Raw genomic sequence first — 21,915 nt, 5'->3', positions numbered from 1 at the left:
CCTCACGGGAACTCTGATCAATCACAGGATCATGCTGGCTCTCAATCACTTGCGGATCCCAATGCTCCTCCGCCTCCACTAACTGTAGTGCCTCATCGCAAACAATTATTTATCTCTAGGCTTGCTCCTGATACTTCTGAGTCGTCTGTGGCAGCTTACATTGGTAATATATGCCCTGCTAAAGTTTTAATTCAAAAGTTTAAGTTTTCTAGGCCTCGCGAAATCTCCTCTTTTAAAATTACAGTACCTAATGAGTATTTCTCAGCTATGGTTGACACTAATTTCTGGCCAGAGGGCCTAGTTGTACACGAGTTTGCGCCCAATAAGCGCCCAATAACCTTCCTAATTTATCTTCTGCTTCAAAAAACTAATAACGTCTAGTCTTTGCATCCATTATCAAAATGTAAGAGGACTTCTTACCAAGCTCTCGAACCTGTTCTGTGATAGCCAAGCCTTTTGGGCTGACATATTAGCTTTCTCTGAAACTTGGCTTAACTCCTCTGTTTTGGATAATGAAATTCTTTCTAATAACTTTATTTCTTATAGGCTTGATCGTGTTGGTCCTCGTGGCGGTGGAGTACTCATTGCTGTTAACTCGAATCTGTGTTAAAGTGTTGTGCCGATTGATCTTCCCTTAGGTGTTGAGTTTATTTGCGTCGAAATTGAAGGAGGGCTTGGCTTTTCAACCATTCATTTACTAGCAAGACACCGGAAGAGGGGGTTTGAAAGACATATCCACACATAGGAATCATTGAACCTTGCCACTGCATGTGGCTAGATTTTCTTTCTTTTTACTTTATTTAGGGCCCCGCTTATTTCTTCAATTTGTATGTTAACGCCCAAAAATGCAAGAGGCGCAAACATTTCCCTTCGTTTTGCTTATTCCACCTTGCCTGATTCTGCTGGCTCGAGAATACAGTGGTTAGCAAAACACTTTTGGGATTGTTACTTGAAGAGTCAGCAGTTTTATGCAAGCCGAGGCACGAGTTGGTTTCAAGTATCACCATAATCAGGTGAAGCATTTCCCGTTCGCCTAGTGGCCTATATTATATTCTTTTTTTTTTTTTTTTAATTTTTAATTGCCTGAGCAATTAATTATTATATTTTAATACTCGTCTTGCTGACATGGCTTGCATTTAACTGTGGGGCTCTTCCTACTATTGTCTAGACCCGTAATATTTCTAGATTCCCCCTGACGGGTGAGTAGCGCTATTATGGCTTCTAGAAAAATTACGGGTCCCTGCTCGGGCGCCAGTTAGGAGTTCTCATTTTGTTTATAGGTGAATCCTTACCATTTCCTTCCTTGGGAATAAGGATTGGACTTGGGAACTCTGGGTTTTTATAGTGACACACAACACAACACTTGATTTAGAACGTTATAAGATTTTATTTAGTTGTATTTGATTTAGCTAGTTGTACGTCTAAACTAAGACTGCCTGCTCTGTGGAGCGTGGTCCTTTAAATATACCCCGAGATGCACTATGGGCGCTGGCCGCGGCGTCATGCCGTCGGGAGCGGCGTTGGGATCGAGTCCAAAGTGGGTCGCCTCTTCCGGCGAATTCTGCTTATCGGCAATATTCAAAGAACGGCTAGGCTAGATGATACAAAAGTGCTTATGCTAGAAAAGGGAAGTGTCTAGTGTGACCCAACATGGGTCGTCTTGGGTCACATATCTGCTTGGGTCGCATAAACACTAGGAAATATAAGTTGCTTACTTGGCTAAGTGTGTTAAGTGTTACAGGAAATGAAAGATGTGGGTTTCTTAGTTTAAAAGTGAAAAGTGATATAGGTCGCGATGCACTTAGGTCATACGCGTGTGTGTGTGGTCTGTTAGTGTACTTAGAATGTATAGGGGTGTGTGTGTGGTCAAGGGTTAGTATTACTTAGATCGAGGGAGGGTATTTTACCCGATACTCGTTCAGACTTAGACACATACAAACCAGAAAATTTGTCGTAGTCGCGGCCATTGAGGCCAGCACAAAAGGCCAGCAAAAAAATAGTAGTGGCTTCACCCATTTTATAAATATCATAGAAAGTTATGTTATCGGGGCAAGACTGAGATTTCTTGGTATGCAAATTTATTATTCGATCTGTTATTAATTATATTATAAACAAAAAAAACACTACATTTTGATATTTCGAAAATAATGAAGATTTGGTGTCAATAGTTCCAAATTGAGGCGAGCAAAATAATAGTAGCACATATTTTAAAGAGCACAAAATATCATAGTATAGGGTTTTATTCCAGGGAAATAGTTTAAAAATAAAGACCAAGTTAATATCAACCTATTAATAATTAGTGGCATGTCCATTGTTCCCCAGTACGGCTGCGCAGCGACGCGGCATTGAATCTATCATTTTCTGACACTTTTCTGGTGTTATGGCCTTTCATGTACGATCTATAGCAGTCTAAGGACCTCTTTTAGTGGTTGACTGTGCAGCAACTACTCCCTTCTTAACGTCGCACTACAAATTTTCAATCGGGCTCAGATCGGGCGACTGTGCGGGCCACTTCATTAAATCTACTCTAGCATTATCGATACGAGCTTTTACCACTTTCCTTGTGTGTTTCTGGTTATTGTCTTGTTGAAAGACCCAACAAACTGATATTTTCTCTTCGTCATGTGGTACCTTTAGTTCCTCAATAATTTTAACGTGTAAACTCTCTATTATTTTCGTTAATTAATCCCTTGGGATTGTCTTTTTATTTTCGGATTTTATTTCTGAATTTATTAATTGCACATGTGGTCTTATTGCCTATTCTTGAGAGAGTGTGCCCGTACCCCGCCTTAGTGTATTATACCCCTTTAGTGTGACCAAATTCGGTTATCGGGGAAATTCACTGAGACGAAGAGCGGGCTTATTTGAAATATTCTTAATGTTTACAAACGTACACATTATGCCTTCTATGCAGCATATAGGACCAACACCGTATTAGGAAAAACAGCCTGACACCAACACACTTCATCTGCCATGTTTAATAGTCTTTGTGGTGTACTGTGGACTGTACTCCGTGTTTTTCTGTCGACGAATATACAGCCTAGATCCCCTCTGTCCAAACATCACAATTTTGGACTCATCTGACCACAGTATGTTGCGCCATTTCTCCACAGGCCATTTTATGTGAAATTTTGAGCATTCAATCCATTCGTTTATGGTCTTCTGTGGGAGAAGCGGATTTTACCGAGGGCTGCGAGCGTTCAAGTTATTTTGAGGTAACTCTCACCGCACTGTCCAAACACTGGCCGGCAGTTTAGGCTCTTCCTAGACCTCCACAGCAGATGCAAAGAAGCGAAGCCTTGAGTCTTGTACTATTCTTTTTTCTAATTCGGGCGAGATTTTAAGCTTTCGGCTACGTCTTTCTGATATTTTTTTTAATTTGTGTGCATTTTGAACTGCAGTTGGGGAGCACTTACAAATTTCGCAGACTTTTATGTAAGTTTTGACCTCATCCATAAGGTTTCTGATCTAAATCCTCTTCTCAAAAGACATATGAGTACCGCGGCCCATTTAAGTCTGCAAATTGGAATACTTTAATGAATATTCTACCGCGAACATTTAACACATCAAATAGAGCAAAAAAAACCAATCTTCTAGCAATAGTTTAAGTTTCCTGCAAAGAAGGATCCTTCACTACTATTATTTTGCTCGCTCTAAATTTGGCAATTAAGCTTAAAAATGAAGTAGCAAAAAAGTTAAGTCTCCAAGTGAAGATAAAACGTAATGGACAAGTCTTAGACATTGCTGATAACGGTACTTAAAGGTTTTACACAGATCGAAATATTATCTTACAAGTTATAGTAATAAATATCGACAAGTGTTTTGCGCTACTATTTTTTTGCTCGCAACTGTATATATATGATTATATAAAAAAATTTAAATACACAGCATTTATAATTTATTGGACTTTCAAAAATACTCCTTTTCTGACTTTGTGCCAGGAAACACAAAGAAGTTTTTTAAGAAAGTTAATCTACCACAAAAATTTCTTGAACTGGATGCATCCAAATGGAACAAAATATTTGAACCTTTTTGTCGTAAATGATATTGCCGAAAAGAGGAGTTAAATTTATGCAGGAATTCAACAAACAACCACACACAAACATTTGTTTCTATTCTTCTTTTCTTTTTGTAAAATAACATGAATACTGTTAACAATGTACTAATTATTTAATTTCATAGCATGCCATCTCGCTTACTCTTATGATTTTTGTATGGTGCTATGTATGCTTATATGGGAGTATCACACTTAAAACTTTAGGTGAGTTCCGTGCCTATTAAACATTATCCGATCGGGCCCAAATTTGTTTGATATTTTGTTTTAACTAAGACCACTTCTTATGTTAATCCACAAACTGATTATTTTAATAAATGGGTCCAATGAATAGGTGAATGGTCTGTTTCTACTAGATCATATGTCGACAACATATTTTCATTTCGCTTTTTGGTACCATGCTGCAAGTCCGTATAAGTCTTCTTTGTGCATCCACTATCAATATTCAAATGGTATGTATTTAACTAATGGGTAAACATCGCTTAGATGCACTTCGCTTTCCACAATTGTACGAACTTGTACTAGCCGCGAAGACCAGCTCATTACTCGGAATTCCTGTCAGTCTGTCTGTATGAACACGTTGATCTCGGAGACTAAACGAGCTAGAGTCTACTCTTGTTATACCTACAGTGTTCAATTTTAGTTCAAATTTTTGGGACGCCTCCTTACGCTCCCGCAAATTAAATAAAAACTATAGACACTAAGTTTGGAATGTGTACTGGCTTAGTACTCGCGCAGATTTAGCTTTTTTAAAAATTTTACCACGCCTCCTTCCACCCCGAAAATTAAATATATATATATTTTTTTTTTTTCTTTTTTTTCTAAAAAATTTGTATATTTGGTTTAAACTAGTTTGCTGATACCTTCAGTGGCAACTTAACCTAGCTTTACATAAAGGGAAAAAAACAAAAGATCACAGGTGATATTTACATACGACGAACAACGTTACATTCAAAATTTACAATATTACATTTTTACAAAATTTACAAGGCAGATTATTTCATTAGTCATGGGACCTATTAGGGAGATCCGTTGGGTTGTATCGCTTCAGTCTTCTCTTCCTTGGTTTGGCAGTGAGACGTCTGGCTAGGCTGTTTAAGTGACCACCGAGGCGTTGCAGATACTTTTCTGCATATTGCTTCATAGCATCACCCACCTTAGGGACGCCCAGGTCCCTTTCAATATCCTTGTTTCGTATATACCAAGGTACGTCGAATATACGCCATAGAATTTTTGACTGCGTCACACTTATTTTCTTTAAATTGGATGTAGCTGCAATTCCGTATATTTGTACTCCGTATTTCCAAATGGGGCTTAGTATGGCTTTGTATTTGTAGGAAAAATTAAATATAACAGATTTTCTCGAAAACTAACAAAACTAGAACCACCAAATTTGATATGTAGATTTCTTTAGAATGATATAATATTTAACATTTTTACCACGCCTACTTTGGTAGGCCTGCCTCCACAATGCAGAAAAAACTGATTGCCTCCTTGAACTTTTTGATTATCGAAACCTTCGAAATATTTCTCATCGTCGTCCACGTCACTTTCGCAGTATTTGCAAGTTAAATAACTTGCCCTCATGTTGGCGCAGTCAATTTCTGCGGCAATAGCTTTGGGCAAATTATGCAAAAACCTGTTTCTTTATCAGATGGTGGTGATGTTGGTTTAACGCGCTAGGCCGCGCGTGATGGTGTTTCTCGCTTGTTCTTGCCCGGTGTTGCTCGCTTCGTTGTTGCCTTCTTTGGTGTTGGCTTATTCGCCTCTTTGGCTGCTTTAACTGCAGCCTTTTCCTTTAAAACAGCACGATTTTCAAAAGAGGTCAGTTCAGCACTTTGCCTCGGCTTTCGTCCACGATTCGAAGGCTTTTTGGAACATCGGCCTGAAGAGGGCCAATCTCATCCAGAACCGACGAACTGCTGGTTACCAATGACATTAGAGATAAGGATTGCGGGGTAGTGGTTTCGGATGTTAGCACCTCTTTTCCGCGTTTTCACAGGTCACAAACATTTATTTTGTTAAATTAACAGCAAAAATTAACAACAAAAAGTTAGATTAAAATCAATAACACAAATTTATATATTTAAAATAATAAAATATAAAAAATTAACATTTTTTTCTCAGTTCCGGAAAATAAAAAAATAAGAAGTTTAACATTTAAATTTTAACCAAATGAAACCTTTTTAAAGAAAAAGTATGTTTATTTGAGTTTCTCAAAAAATTTTGGAACAAATGATGCAAAGATTCCAGAAATGTCCATTTCTCAAAAAGTTCTTATCGATCGTTAATATTCGTCTTTTAACAATTAGATCCATTGAAATCAAGAGTTAAGTATAATTTATAATGACATTATTGATTTTGTATTATTATAAATATTGTTACTTAATCAGTGTTTTCACCGAATGGAACATTCCCAAACCTTTCCGATCGAGATCTTCGAGAATATTCTCGGACAAATCAGTATCTCAGTATGTAAATTTCTTTTTCTTTTTTTTTTTAAACGACAACAAAACATGATCATTGTGCACAAAAAAAAAGGTGCGTTATAACTGAGTCACCAGGTTACGAGTCCTTTTTATGTATGACAAGCAAATTTTTTATAAGCACCACATAATCACATAAATCTATATAGAATCGCAAAATATACGGCAAATACAATATTTTTATGCATTACACCCACCTTATCACTGTTAATTTTACAAAATGTTGGTACTTTAAAAAAAATCGATGTTTGGTGCGCTTATATACAATGCGACTATTAACGTCGGTGTCTGTTTAAAAACTGCAGAACGTCTAACGAACATGATTTACAGGGCTCAAACTGTCATTCATACCCCATGTCAAAAATATTTTGCTGCGTCTCAACTGCTAGTCACAGCTAGGCCCAATCCCAACGCTTCACGATCTGCCTAGATGCTTCAACGACCTTGTTCATTGCCACTTTTAGCTTACGGCGAACCACAGTAATCGCATGTTCAAATGTGTAAAATGGGGCGGAAAGTATCCGTCTACAGAATGCCCAAAAAAGAAAAACGAAACTCCAAAATGCGCCAACTGCAATGTGTAACGAACACGCGGGTGTCGGAGTGCACTCTCTGTCTTACTAACAAGTAACTCGGCTGAGCTCAGGGAAAATGGGGTGGTTCTTGTGCTCTCCCAAAACATGCGCTACATAAGTAAAATGAAGACAGAGATAAGGAATAAAGGACTACACCTAAATAGATATTTTTATGCAGAGGTGATGGGTGTTATTCGAAGGACCTAGATGTCATTGCCTTCTCTTTACCCACCCAACCTTGTAATACCTAGGGAAAATCAGTAATACCCATATTGTGGCTGTTAAATCTTTTACGTCAGGTGCCCAAATAAACTAACTCAGCAATTCATCATTTCATACATATATTCAAATTCAAAGAAAAAATTGGCATATGCCATTAAGATAAGAAGATAACATCGGATTTCGTATCCCACTTATATAATAGAAGCATTAACAATAATTTCAAATATATAGAGTTCCTAACTAATTCGGTGAGAGGAATCGTACAAAAATGTGTGTTGTTTTATAAGTATAAATTTGATCTAAACTAAATTTTACGTTAAGCATTTATTTAAATTTTCAATTTCAAAAATAAAAAAACTAACTCTGTGGTCGCGGCAAGCGGTTATATTTCGCCAATAGATTTTATGCGGCTATGCCGTACTTACAGTTTGTAGAGTCCAATCCAGTCAGCAGGCCTAATGATGGGTGGAGCACTAGATGCTGTTCAAATTATTAAAAAGGGCACAAAAATATAACTTGCTTCTCGTTACCAACGTTTGATTTTCAGAACCTGCTATATAGAAATTTCATTATAAATATTGTACTCGTAAATTTGAACACATGTTTGTACGATACTTAAAGAAAATGAAAAACGGCTGTTAGAGGGCCTGGGGGTGAGGTTGGGGTCGTCAATGCTGGGTTTTGAATCTGCTGCAACGTCTTTCCAGCAGAAATCTCCAGTCTTTGTTGCGAGGGGCTATCCCGTGTCCTAAGGTGAAACATCCACTCCAACGAGGGTTCGCCTAGGAATTAGGCTGGCTGGGTACGCTCCACACAACATTATGTGTGCGCACTTATGGCCAAATCGCTCTCCAACAATTTATCTTATGGCCAGTTCATGGACTGGGCCGACATTTATTTGGTCGTAGTCCCAAAAGTCCGACATGAAACCATGGATGGGGTCGTCTGATGGCCTTATGGTGGCTAACACAATGGGTACGCGCTTGCATTTAATGGAGGCAAGACAGCGCTGGCAGTGGCGTTTTATTTTCGTTCCTTAATTAAAATTGGAACTCGAAAAAAAAGAGGCGTGGACTTATGTATGTCCATGAGGGTACCGGAGTGTTACGTCACTCCACGTGCATTGCTTGCACTTGCGGTTTTTTTTTTTCGCCTTCTCCCTCCTCTTATTCGCACAACTGCACTCTAGCTCAGACCATTCTAGACTCTCCGCACACTATTCAAGCTCAATTTTTGGGCACTTGTCTTGTATGAGCTTTTCTATGGAAGTGGATCGTGTAAGCTCGGTTCCAAAAAAAAAAAGGTCAAGGTCAATTCGCCTTAGTATGCCAAATATATTCGTCTAGCTAGCAGATTTACATATATAATTTAATGTTTGAAACAGCGCACCCTTACAAATGGCAACCACAAGGCTAACTACTAAGACTGTGAGAGATACCAACTGCTGTATAAGTCTAGTCTCCCGCAAGAGCCAGTTGGCCAGAACAGCTGAAACACGGGACTCTAGTACTCTCAAGTCACTAGTGGAGTCACCCAGAATTAGTCTCATCATTCAGAACAACCGAATGATTCAATTAACGCACAAAGCGAAGTTATTAAGCAACTTTTTGCCATACAGCAGCTGCAATTTATGAAAAAAATGCGTAATTGCTTCAATATGATGCTAATGCTCATAACAACCAATCCAATAGAATTGGCGGGACTTCCATAATCAAAAATTCAATTAAACACATACAGTTACTTCCAATAATTAATTCCAAATAAATACATCAAGAGCTTAGTGCAATCTACTGTCCACCTCACTCTTCTATTAACGAGGCTCAACTTACAAGTCTTTTAGCCAAAATGAGCCACAAATTTAGGAGAGTGGAACGCCAAACACTACCACTGGGGCAACAAAAGCTGTTTAGCTGAAATTCTCTGTTCTGGAGCTCCGACTCACTTCCACAGCATTTTTTCGCATAGCCCATAATTTCTGATCATTGGTTCATTGGTGAAGCTAGAGCTGAACACTTTGAAAAACAGATGTTACTAGCGGCGCTTCCTATTGCATTTGGAAAGCCACGAAAAGTCTTAAAAGGCAAGCTCCACCACAACACCCTATAAAGGGAGCGGATGGCCGTTGGCTCTCCTCCAGGAAGGATAAGGACGAACCCTTTTTTCTTTATCTGGAACAGATATTTCGGTTTCTAAACACAATACCTTCCTCTGTTGCGGAAAACAGAACTGGATCCACAAGTGCAGATTCATCAACTAGAGCCACTAACATCGAAGAAGGCACAGCAACTATAAAAGCCCTAATGCCTAAGAAATCCCCGGGATTGGACAAATCGAAAACTGTATAGAGTTTCTAGTTAAACTCTACAATGCCATGCTGAATCTCTCGTATTTCCCAAAATCCTGGAAGCAGGCTGAAATCAAAATGATCCCAAACCAGGTAAACCTGTCGAAGCTATTGAATTATACCGCCCAATCAGTCCTCTGCCAGTACTCTCTAAAATATTCGAAAGAATACTTTTAGCGATATTACCAAACCATCAATTTGGTGTTAGAGGTCAGACAGGACTCCTGAGCAGATCCACAAAGTCGGGCAACATATTGTGGAAGCTTTGGAAAAAAAAAAACAATACTGTCTAGCTGTGTTTTTGGATGTGAAACAGGCTGTAGTATATTCATACAAATAATCATTCAGTACAATGAGCTCAACTTGTAACACTCTGTTGCAAGTATAAACAATTAAACATATACGCATTAAAATATAATTGTGCACTTGAATATGTTTATATATATACATTGATGTATGTACATAAACATATTCACATAAATCTACAGCTAAGCATGATCATATATGTATGTACATTTGTAGAGCCAGGCCAGCGTGTGAACGCTGACCAAGCACTTTGATGCAAGCGCTCCAACAATATGTATGTATGTACTGACACTCTCCCTCTCTTTTGTAACTGTCGCATAAGTCGCAGCATAAGAATATATATGTAAACTTAGCTTAAGCAAAATAATAATTTGGAATAAAGAATCAATCTGAAAACTAGAATCAACTGACACTGACGTGTCCGTCTTCAATATCATTTCTTCTCAAATGGAAACCGGTCATTACATGGCGACCGTGACAGGACCGGGTTCCATCTCGGTGGAACCTCCACAATCAAAATAAAAATACGCAAAACAATGAAATAGTAGCTAACCCTTTAAACTCAAAACTCAAACTACAACTAATAAGCAAAGTGGCGACAATTCGGCCATTAAATCACAACGTCCGGGAAATTCAGAAGATAAAACTCGTGATTCTAAAGCAAACGGAGGTAAAAAAAAAATTCCAGAGATTGTTAAAAATCCACTCGCAGTAGCGAACCAAAAGAAAACCGACCAATCAACCAACAAGGAACACGAATGAACAGTGAAGATATTCCCTTTGCGGAATCTGCTCCTATCGAGCAAAGGGATGCACCGACGCTAGAGGAAGCGTTAGAGCTGTATCCCAACGATGGACCGCGCCCACTCACAATAGCTGAGTACCGGGCCCGCAACACAAAATCTACAAAGCCAGAGCCAAAGAAGACCAAAAGAGGAGGCCAAATACACAAGCTACTTCAGCAGAAGAGGCTGGAAGTAGACTTACTGGCCACTCTGAAGACGGATGAAGACCGACAACGCTGCATAGAGCGTATTGACATCCTGAAAGCTGAACTTCGCCAAAGAGCAAAGAAACGCAAGGGGGCCGCAGAAATGTGCAAGCCTTAACTTGCCTTTAATTTAATAATTCTAATTATTAGCTTAATAGCAAGTTGGAGCACGAAAGTGCAACTTGCGAACTACTAACTTTCTGCAAACAAAAATCCCATACGTATGTTCGATAATAGCATAAGTAAATTTGATGATATATCCGTTATACCCACAATGGGGTTAATCGAAACAAAATCAGTGGACTCCATTGCGAATGTCATAAATAAAATTGAATCATCAAATGCTGATATGAGATTAACGAACATACTACTATTAATAATTGTCATAATATTGTGCGCATATGTATTATATAAGGCTTACCTATTACACAATAAATGTGTAACAAAAAGAGCTCTAAGCCAAGCTAATGATCTAGATAAGATCTAAAAATACATATGCACACAAGCAATTTTAAATCAAAACCTTTTTAACAAAAGATAAAATATATATATATAAAAAAAATTTTTTTTAAAAAATGACCCATTGTGACAGGTACTTTGAAAAAATAAACAACAGGCACCCTAGCATAGTCCAAGACTTAATTGAGGTTTTTAGAAGCGAGGGAAGTACCTCACCTCAACGCTCCATAAACTTAGTACAAATTAGGTTAGCTTACCTTGATATAACGGGCGAAGATTTCCCAGTCAAAGGAGGCACTAGGGTACAGATGAGTTTCATTCTCACGGTACCATATGTATGCTGCTTTTCAAACGCAGCAGGCACACTGCGTTTCTACCTAATGGAGGAACCAAAGCAGTAAAGAACTAAATACATCCATAATCAGTTAAATAGGCTTAGGCAGTTAGTGTAGAATATGGATAAAGCAGAAACAAAAAAGCTCCAAAAATATTTATCTTTCCTTGATTTCCTGATACAATCAGGTGAAACAAATCACAAATACAAGGAAATAAGGTATTGGATAGCCCACAACTACAAATTTCGAAAAAACATTGTAGATCTTATGGAAAAATCCATAAAAGTAGCTTATAGTAGATTATTAGCTAAGACTCCTTTAAGAAAAGACGTGCCCGGATGGGTCCACGAACTTTTCAAGGACTCAATTGCGCTGATAAACATATTAGAATCGAGTGTAGAACCAATAGATTTAACAGACTCAGATATAGAAATAATAGACATAGAATAGTAAAACCTTACACATTTTCAAAATTTTTTTTCTTAAATTAACAACAGGTCTAAACGCCAAATTCCTTTTTTGTTTAGTAAAATGGGTTTTCAAGGGATGATATAATAGAAAAAGCTAGAATACACGCACAAGAATTAACTAAATCTTGTAAGTGTCTCTCGCAGAATAGAGAAACATTCCAAGACACAGTAACCAAACACACGAAGATAGTAACCGAGAATCTTCAAGCTATTAGAGCGGTATTAACTGAACACTATAGCAAACTAAAGACATGGCAAAAAACAGCCGCAAATGCGTTCTACAGTGATTGCAAACAAAAAGCAATAACTGTGCTAAACAGACACAATATTGAATTTAAACAAACATCTGATTTGGAAACTTCAATAGTACTGGAAGAAAAAACGCAACTTATGGCTGATGAAGAAATAAGTCAAGAAGAACCATCAGTGATAAGTCGTAACAAACCAACAATTTCCAAAGAAAACAACAAAATGGTACAAACAAGGGTAGAATTCATAAATACAGCCACCAAGCTGATACCATACTTCGATGGTGATAGTAAAAGTCTACCAGGTTTCATTGGAGCGCTTCGCGTTCTTGACACCATAAAAGAATTGCACGAAGCGGTAGCCATCCAACTCATAAAATCAAAATTAAAAGGTCAAGCGGCTAATAGCCTAAGCTCAGAAAAAACGATTGATGAAGTTATACAAAGACTATCAACAATCTTCAAGGGTGAATCAGTGGGTCTTTTAACAGCAAAAATTAAAAATCTGCAAAGAAACCCCAATAACTGTGTTTCATACACAAAGGAGATTACTGAGTTGACCGACGCCCTTAAAGGCGCATATATTTCGGATGGTCTTCCAACTGAACAAGCAATAAAATACACCACCAAAGTGGCAGTAAATGCTATGGTAAGCCATACCAAAAGTCAAAGAGTCCAGCTATTAATGGAATCAGGAAACTTTGATTCGGCTAAAGAAGCCATTGCTAGATTCACCACTCTTTCAGTAGAGACGGGCTCCACAGAAAGTTTCCAAAATAATACAATTTTTTATGCCCAGCATAATGACCGCGGCAGACGCCGCTATAACAATACCAACTCGAATTGGAGAAATAATGATGCCCACAGAGCCCAACGAGGCCGAAATTATTCACGCTACCAAAGAGGCGGCCGTGGAGGTGGACACAATAATAATAGACAAAATACAAATAACCAACAGAATAGTTACAACAACACAAATGTCCGAATTACCCAAAGCGACCAGGGAAACGGACAAGATCCTCCAAATGCTCAAAATTAAAAAATAAAGTCTATTCCATTAACCTAAGTCTTAATAATTTCGTATCATTTAAGAATGTTAAAACAAATAAGAAAATAACATTCTTAATTGATACCGGTGCAGACATTTCAATAATAAACATCCAAGTAAACAAATCTGTAGACATTCGAGGCATAGGAGAAGGAGTAATAAACTCCAAAGGCCTAGTCTCAATAGAATTGCAGACAGATAAATATATTATTCCATAGGAATTTCACATGCTTCATTCAGATTTCGCAATCCCATGCGATGGAATAATAGGATTAGATTTCATAAAAACTTTTAATTGCAAATTAGATTACAGCAATTCAGAAGATTGGTTTATACTTAGACCACAAAAATTAACGTACCCAATTTATGTTCCAATAACATTCAATTCTGGTAATAACTCAACACTTCTACCAGCAAGATCCCAAGTGGTACGCAAAATAGAACTATCTTCAGCAGAAGATAACATTTTAATTCCGAATCAGGAAATTAAACCGGACGTTTATGTTGCAAACACTATTGCAACAGCCCAAAGTACTTTTGTCCGATTCTTAAATACCACAGATAAATGCCAAATAGTAGGCGTTAACAATATAAAATTTGAATCACTTTCGAACTACGATATAGTTCAAAATACCAAAGATATAAGAAAAGAATCTGTAATTCATAAATTGAAGAAAAATTTCCCAATACTATTCAAAGACAAACTCGAAAAGTTATGCACTGAGTATAGTGATGTGTTCGGACTTGACACCGAACCGATCACAACAAATAATTTTTATAAACAAAAATTAAGACTTAAGGATGATGAACCGGTATATTTGAAAAATTACCGGAGTCCGCATAGCCAAATAAACGAGATCCAGCGACAAGTTGGAAAGTTAATCGAACAGGGTATTGTTGAACCATCTGTTTCGCCTTATAATAGCCCACTCTTGCTAGTCCCAAAGAAAACACTTTCGGGATCTAAAGAAAAAAACTGGCGATTAGTAATTGACTATCGTCAAATAAACAAAAAATTGCTGTCAGATAAGTTTCCGCTCCCCAGAATCGATGATATTCTTGATCAATTGGGAAGAGCAAAATATTTTTCTTGCCTTGACTTAATGTCAGGTTTTCATCAAATTGAACTAGAAGAAAAATCAAGAGATATAACGTCTTTTTCAACGAGCAATGGCTCATATCGTTTTACACGATTACCTTTCGGTCTAAAAATAGCACCTAATTCATTTCAGAGAATGATGACAATAGCATTCTCGGGGCTTGAGCCAAGTCAAGCTTTCCTCTATATGGATGATTTAATCGTTATTGGTTGTTCTGAACAACATATGATTAAAAATTTAGTAGATGATTTTAAACTCTGCAGAAAAAATAATCTAAAACTGCATCCAGAAAAATGCTCATTCTTTATGCATGAGGTGACATTCCTAGGTCACAAATGCACAGATAAAGGAATCTTGCCGAACGACACAAAATTTGACGTCATCAAGAATTATCCAGTCCCACATGATGCAGATAGTGCTAGACGTTTCGTTGCATTTTGCAATTACTATAGACGTTTCATAAAAAATTTTGCCGAATATTCCCGGCACATAACAAGATTATGTAAAAAGAATGTTCCATTCGAATGGACAGCAGAATGCGAAAATGCATTCCAATACTTAAAAGAAAAGCTCGTTCAACCTAATCTATTGCAGTACCCGGATTTTAGCAAAGAATTTTGCATAATCACAGATGCAAGCAAACAAGCATGTGGAGCAGTTTTAACACAAAACTATAATGGACTCCAGCTTCCAGTTTCATATGCATCAAGAGCATTCACTAAAGGTAAAAGCAACAAGAGTACTACAGAACAAGAGCTAGCAGCAATACACTGGGCAATAACATATTTTCGACCATATATGTATATATGGAAAACATTTCACAGTGCGAACAGACCATAGACCATTAACATATTTGTTCTCCATGGTCAACCCGAGTTCAAAACTGACACGCATGCGGCTAGAATTGGAAGAGTACGACTTTGCAGTAGAGTATTTGAGAGGTAAAGATAACTTTGTGGCAGACGCCCTATCAAGGATAACAATATCCGATCTAATTGACATGAACAAAAAAATCCTGAAAGTCACTACCAGGTACCAAAGTAGACAAAACAATTTCTGCGCAGGAAATAAACAAGAACTATTGCCAAGGCAAAATCTTGAAAAAGCTTCCGAGCCCAACGTATATGACGTTATTGTAAATGACGAAGTACGAAAAGTAGGGACCTTGCGAATAACTGATTCCTCGACCACATTCAAACATGGCAAGAAAGTTATAGCAAGAATTGACATTTGCGATATGTATACCAATTGAATTCTCGACTTAGGTCAGTTTTTTCAAACACCACTATATGCTTTTGACAGAGTGATAGTAGACACGATCGGTCCACTACCACATTCGGAAAATGGGAATGAATACGCAATCACATTAATATGTGACCTGACAAAGTATTTAGTAGCAGTTCCTGTTGCAAACAAAAGTGCAACAACTGTAGCAAAAGCCATATTTGAATCTTTTATTCTGAAGTACGGTCCAATGAAGACGTTCATTACGGACATGGGAACAGAATATAAAAATTCCATTATTACTGAGCTGTGCAAATATTTGAAAATAGACAACATAACATCTACAGCACACCATCACCAGACATTAGGTACCGTTGAAAGAAGTCATAGGACCTTCAACGAGTACATTCGTTCATATATTTCAGTAGATAAAACTGATTGGGACATATGGTTACAGTATTTCGTGTATTGTTTTAACACAACACCATCAGTAACACATAATTATTGTCCATATGAACTTGTATTTGGTAGACAAAGTAACCTACAAATTCAATTTAATAGCGTTAATACTATAGATCCAATATATAATATAGAAGACTATTCTAAGGAAGTTAAGTTTAGATTAGAAAACGCGTATAAAAGAGCTAGAATACTTTTAGAAAACAATAAAATTAAGCAAAAAGAAATAAATGATAAAAAAGTATCAGATTTTAAAATAGAAATAGGAGACAAGGTTTTCTTAAAAAACGAAACTGGTCATAAGCTTGATTCAGTGTATTTAGGACCCTTCGATGTTGTAGAAATAGGTAAAAATAACAATATAAAAATTAGAAACAATAAAGGTAGGATACAAAAAGTACATAAAGATAGATTGAAAAAAAAATATTAAAATAAATATATAATATCAAAAGGTAATAAAAAAAAAAAAAATATATATATATAAAATTTTTTATGGATTCATCTATTATCGAAAATATATTCATATGATTTCGAAAAGAAAAGAGAGAAAGAAAATTTGTCTAAGCAGACACAAACTAAAACACAAAAAAAAAAAATTTTTTTTTTTCCCCAATATACACATTTACCTTACCCTTATTTTACCTTTAATTAATTATCTAATGATTATTAATAACTCCATAATATTACGTTATTCTCTAAAAAGGGGAGGTGTAGTATATTCATACAAATAATCATTCAGTACAATGAGCTCAACTTGTAACACTCTGTTGCAAGTATAAACAATTAAACATATACGCATTAAAATATAATTGTGCACTTGAATATGTTTATATATATACATTGATGTATGTACATAAACATATTCACATAAATCTACAGCTAAGCATGATCATATATGTATGTACATTTGTAGAGCCAGGCCAGCGTGTGAACGCTGACCAAGCACTTTGATGCAAGCGCTCCAACAATATGTATGTATGTACTGACACTCTCCCTCTCTTTTGTAACTGTCGCATAAGTCGCAGCATAAGAATATATATGTAAACTTAGCTTAAGCAAAATAATAATTTGGAATAAAGAATCAATCTGAAAACTAGAATCAACTGACACTGACGTGTCCGTCTTCAATATCATTTCTTCTCAAATGGAAACCGGTCATTACATGGCGACCGTGACAGGACCGGGTTCCATCTCGGTGGAACCTCCACAATCAAAATAAAAATACGCAAAACAATGAAATAGTAGCTAACCCTTTAAACTCAAAACTCAAACTACAACTAATAAGCAAAGTGGCGACAATTCGGCCATTAAATCACAACGTCCGGGAAATTCAGAAGATAAAACTCGTGATTCTAAAGCAAACGGAGGTAAAAAAAAAATTCCAGAGATTGTTAAAAATCCACTCGCAGTAGCGAACCAAAAGAAAACCGACCAATCAACCAACAAGGAACACGAATGAACAGTGAAGATATTCCCTTTGCGGAATCTGCTCCTATCGAGCAAAGGGATGCACCGACGCTAGAGGAAGCGTTAGAGCTGTATCCCAACGATGGACCGCGCCCACTCACAATAGCTGAGTACCGGGCCCGCAACACAAAATCTACAAAGCCAGAGCCAAAGAAGACCAAAAGAGGAGGCCAAATACACAAGCTACTTCAGCAGAAGAGGCTGGAAGTAGACTTACTGGCCACTCTGAAGACGGATGAAGACCGACAACGCTGCATAGAGCGTATTGACATCCTGAAAGCTGAACTTCGCCAAAGAGCAAAGAAACGCAAGGGGGCCGCAGAAATGTGCAAGCCTTAACTTGCCTTTAATTTAATAATTCTAATTATTAGCTTAATAGCAAGTTGGAGCACGAAAGTGCAACTTGCGAACTACTAACTTTCTGCAAACAAAAATCCCATACGTATGTTCGATAATAGCATAAGTAAATTTGATGATATATCCGTTATACCCACAATGGGGTTAATCGAAACAAAATCAGTGGACTCCATTGCGAATGTCATAAATAAAATTGAATCATCAAATGCTGATATGAGATTAACGAACATACTACTATTAATAATTGTCATAATATTGTGCGCATATGTATTATATAAGGCTTACCTATTACACAATAAATGTGTAACAAAAAGAGCTCTAAGCCAAGCTAATGATCTAGATAAGATCTAAAAATACATATGCACACAAGCAATTTTAAATCAAAACCTTTTTAACAAAAGATAAAATATATATATATAAAAAAATTTTTTTTAAAAAAATGACCCATTGTGACAGGTACTTTGAAAAAATAAACAACAGGCACCCTAGCATAGTCCAAGACTTAATTGAGGTTTTTAGAAGCGAGGGAAGTACCTCACCTCAACGCTCCATAAACTTAGTACAAATTAGGTTAGCTTACCTTGATATAACGGGCGAAGATTTCCCAGTCAAAGGAGGCACTAGGGTACAGATGAGTTTCATTCTCACGGTACCATATGTATGCTGCTTTTCAAACGCAGCAGGCACACTGCGTTTCTACCTAATGGAGGAACCAAAGCAGTAAAGAACTAAATACATCCATAATCAGTTAAATAGGCTTAGGCAGTTAGTGTAGAATATGGATAAAGCAGAAACAAAAAAGCTCCAAAAATATTTATCTTTCCTTGATTTCCTGATACAATCAGGTGAAACAAATCACAAATACAAGGAAATAAGGTATTGGATAGCCCACAACTACAAATTTCGAAAAAACATTGTAGATCTTATGGAAAAATCCATAAAAGTAGCTTATAGTAGATTATTAGCTAAGACTCCTTTAAGAAAAGACGTGCCCGGATGGGTCCACGAACTTTTCAAGGACTCAATTGCGCTGATAAACATATTAGAATCGAGTGTAGAACCAATAGATTTAACAGACTCAGATATAGAAATAATAGACATAGAATAGTAAAACCTTACACATTTTCAAAATTTTTTTTCTTAAATTAACAACAGGTCTAAACGCCAAATTCCTTTTTTGTTTAGTAAAATGGGTTTTCAAGAATCCAAAATAGAAATAGAAATTAATCTTAACAAACTATGGTTACTTGGGATGATATAATAGAAAAAGCTAGAATACACGCACAAGAATTAACTAAATCTTGTAAGTGTCTCTCGCAGAATAGAGAAACATCCCAAGACACAGTAACCAAACACACGAAGATAGTAACCGAGAATCTTCAAGCTATTAGAGCGGTATTAACTGAACACTATAGCAAACTAAAGACATGGCAAAAAACAGACGCAAATGCGTTCTACAGTGATTGCAAACAAAAAGCAATAACTGTGCTAAACAGACACAATATTGAATTTAAACAAACATCTGATTTGGAAACTTCAATAGTACTGGAAGAAAAAACGCAACTTATGGCTGATGAAGAAATAAGTCAAGAAGAACCATCAGTGATAAGTCGTAACAAACCAACAATTTCCAAAGAAAACAACAAAATGGTACAAACAAGGGTAGAATTCATAAATACAGCCACCAAGCTGATACCATACTTCGATGGTGATAGTAAAAGTCTACCAGGTTTCATTGGAGCGCTTCGCGTTCTTGACACCATAAAAGAATTGCACGAAGCGGTAGCCATCCAACTCATAAAATCAAAATTAAAAGGTCAAGCGGCTAATAGCCTAAGCTCAGAAAAAACGATTGATGAAGTTATACAAAGACTATCAACAATCTTCAAGGGTGAATCAGTGGGTCTTTTAACAGCAAAAATTAAAAATCTGCAAAGAAACCCCAATAACTGTGTTTCATACACTAAGGAGATTACTGAGTTGACCGACGCCCTTAAAGGCGCATATATTTCGGATGGTCTTCCAACTGAACAAGCAATAAAATACACCACCAAAGTGGCAGTAAATGCTATGGTAAGCCATACCAAAAGTCAAAGAGTCCAGCTATTAATGGAATCAGGAAACTTTGATTCGGCTAAAGAAGCCATTGCTAGATTCACCACTCTTTCAGTAGAGACGGGCTCCACAGAAAGTTTCCAAAATAATACAATTTTTTATGCCCAGCATAATGACCGCGGCAGACGCCGCTATAACAATACCAACTCGAATTGGAGAAATAATGATGCCCACAGAGCCCAACGAGGCCGAAATTATTCACGCTACCAAAGAGGCGGCCGTGGAGGTGGACACAATAATAATAGACAAAATACAAATAACCAACAGAATAGTTACAACAACACAAATGTCCGAATTACCCAAAGCGACCAGGGAAACGGACAAGATCCTCCAAATGCTCAAAATTAAAAAATAAAGTCTATTCCATTAACCTAAGTCTTAATAATTTCGTATCATTTAAGAATGTTAAAACAAATAAGAAAATAACATTCTTAATTGATACCGGTGCAGACATTTCAATAATAAACATCCAAGTAAACAAATCTGTAGACATTCGAGGCATAGGAGAAGGAGTAATAAACTCCAAAGGCCTAGTCTCAATAGAATTGCAGACAGATAAATATATTATTCCATAGGAATTTCACATGCTTCATTCAGATTTCGCAATCCCATGCGATGGAATAATAGGATTAGATTTCATAAAAACTTTTAATTGCAAATTATATTACAGCAATTTAGAAGATTGGTTTATACTTAGACCACAAAAATTAACGTACCCAATTTATGTTCCAATAACATTCAATTCTGGTAATAACTCAACACTTCTACCAGCAAGATCCCAAGTGGTACGCAAAATAGAACTATCTTCAGCAGAAGATAACATTTTAATTCCGAATCAGGAAATTAAACCGGACGTTTATGTTGCAAACACTATTGCAACAGCCCAAAGTACTTTTGTCCGATTCTTAAATACCACAGATAAATGCCAAATAGTAGGCGTTAACAATATAAAATTTGAATCACTTTCGAACTACGATATAGTTCAAAATACCAAAGATATAAGAAAAGAATCTGTAATTCATAAATTGAAGAAAAATTTCCCAATACTATTCAAAGACAAACTCGAAAAGTTATGCACTGAGTATAGTGATGTGTTCGGACTTGACACCGAACCGATCACAACAAATAATTTTTATAAACAAAAATTAAGACTTAAGGATGATGAACCGGTATATTTGAAAAATTACCGGAGTCCGCATAGCCAAATAAACGAGATCCAGCGACAAGTTGGAAAGTTAATCGAACAGGGTATTGTTGAACCATCTGTTTCGCCTTATAATAGCCCACTCTTGCTAGTCCCAAAGAAAACACTTTCGGGATCTAAAGAAAAAAACTGGCGATTAGTAATTGACTATCGTCAAATAAACAAAAAATTGCTGTCAGATAAGTTTCCGCTCCCCAGAATTGATGATATTCTTGATCAATTGGGAAGAGCAAAATATTTTTCTTGCCTTGACTTAATGTCAGGTTTTCATCAAATTGAACTAGAAGAAAAATCAAGAGATATAACGTCTTTTTCAACGAGCAATGGCTCATATCGTTTTACACGATTACCTTTCGGTCTAAAAATAGCACCTAATTCATTTCAGAGAATGATGACAATAGCATTCTCGGGGCTTGAGCCAAGTCAAGCTTTCCTCTATATGGATGATTTA

At 36.8% G+C, this 21,915-nt stretch overlaps 1 protein-coding gene across 2 annotated transcripts in view; it reads left to right on the top strand.

Moving 5' to 3' along the window:
- Positions 1-21,915, top strand: part of LOC6644980 (probable elongation factor 1-delta) — a 58,009-nt gene that overhangs the window by 19,743 nt on the left and 16,351 nt on the right. The window contains exon 3 of one of the 2 annotated variants that reach the window (XM_047009922.1): positions 4,183-4,261. The exons of the other annotated variant lie outside the window; for it this stretch is intronic. Within the exon in view, the coding sequence (XP_046865878.1) occupies positions 4,183-4,261 (79 nt within the window). The remainder of the gene's footprint in view (positions 1-4,182; positions 4,262-21,915) is intronic. 2 annotated transcript variants of the gene reach the window in all.

The sequence above is a fragment of the Drosophila willistoni genome (genome assembly GCF_018902025.1).
Source record: "Drosophila willistoni isolate 14030-0811.24 chromosome 2L unlocalized genomic scaffold, UCI_dwil_1.1 Seg168, whole genome shotgun sequence".
NCBI lineage: Eukaryota > Metazoa > Arthropoda > Insecta > Diptera > Drosophilidae > Drosophila > Drosophila willistoni.
The sequence above is the reverse complement of the archived record's forward strand: the minus strand, read 5'-3'. Positions and strand labels throughout refer to the sequence as shown.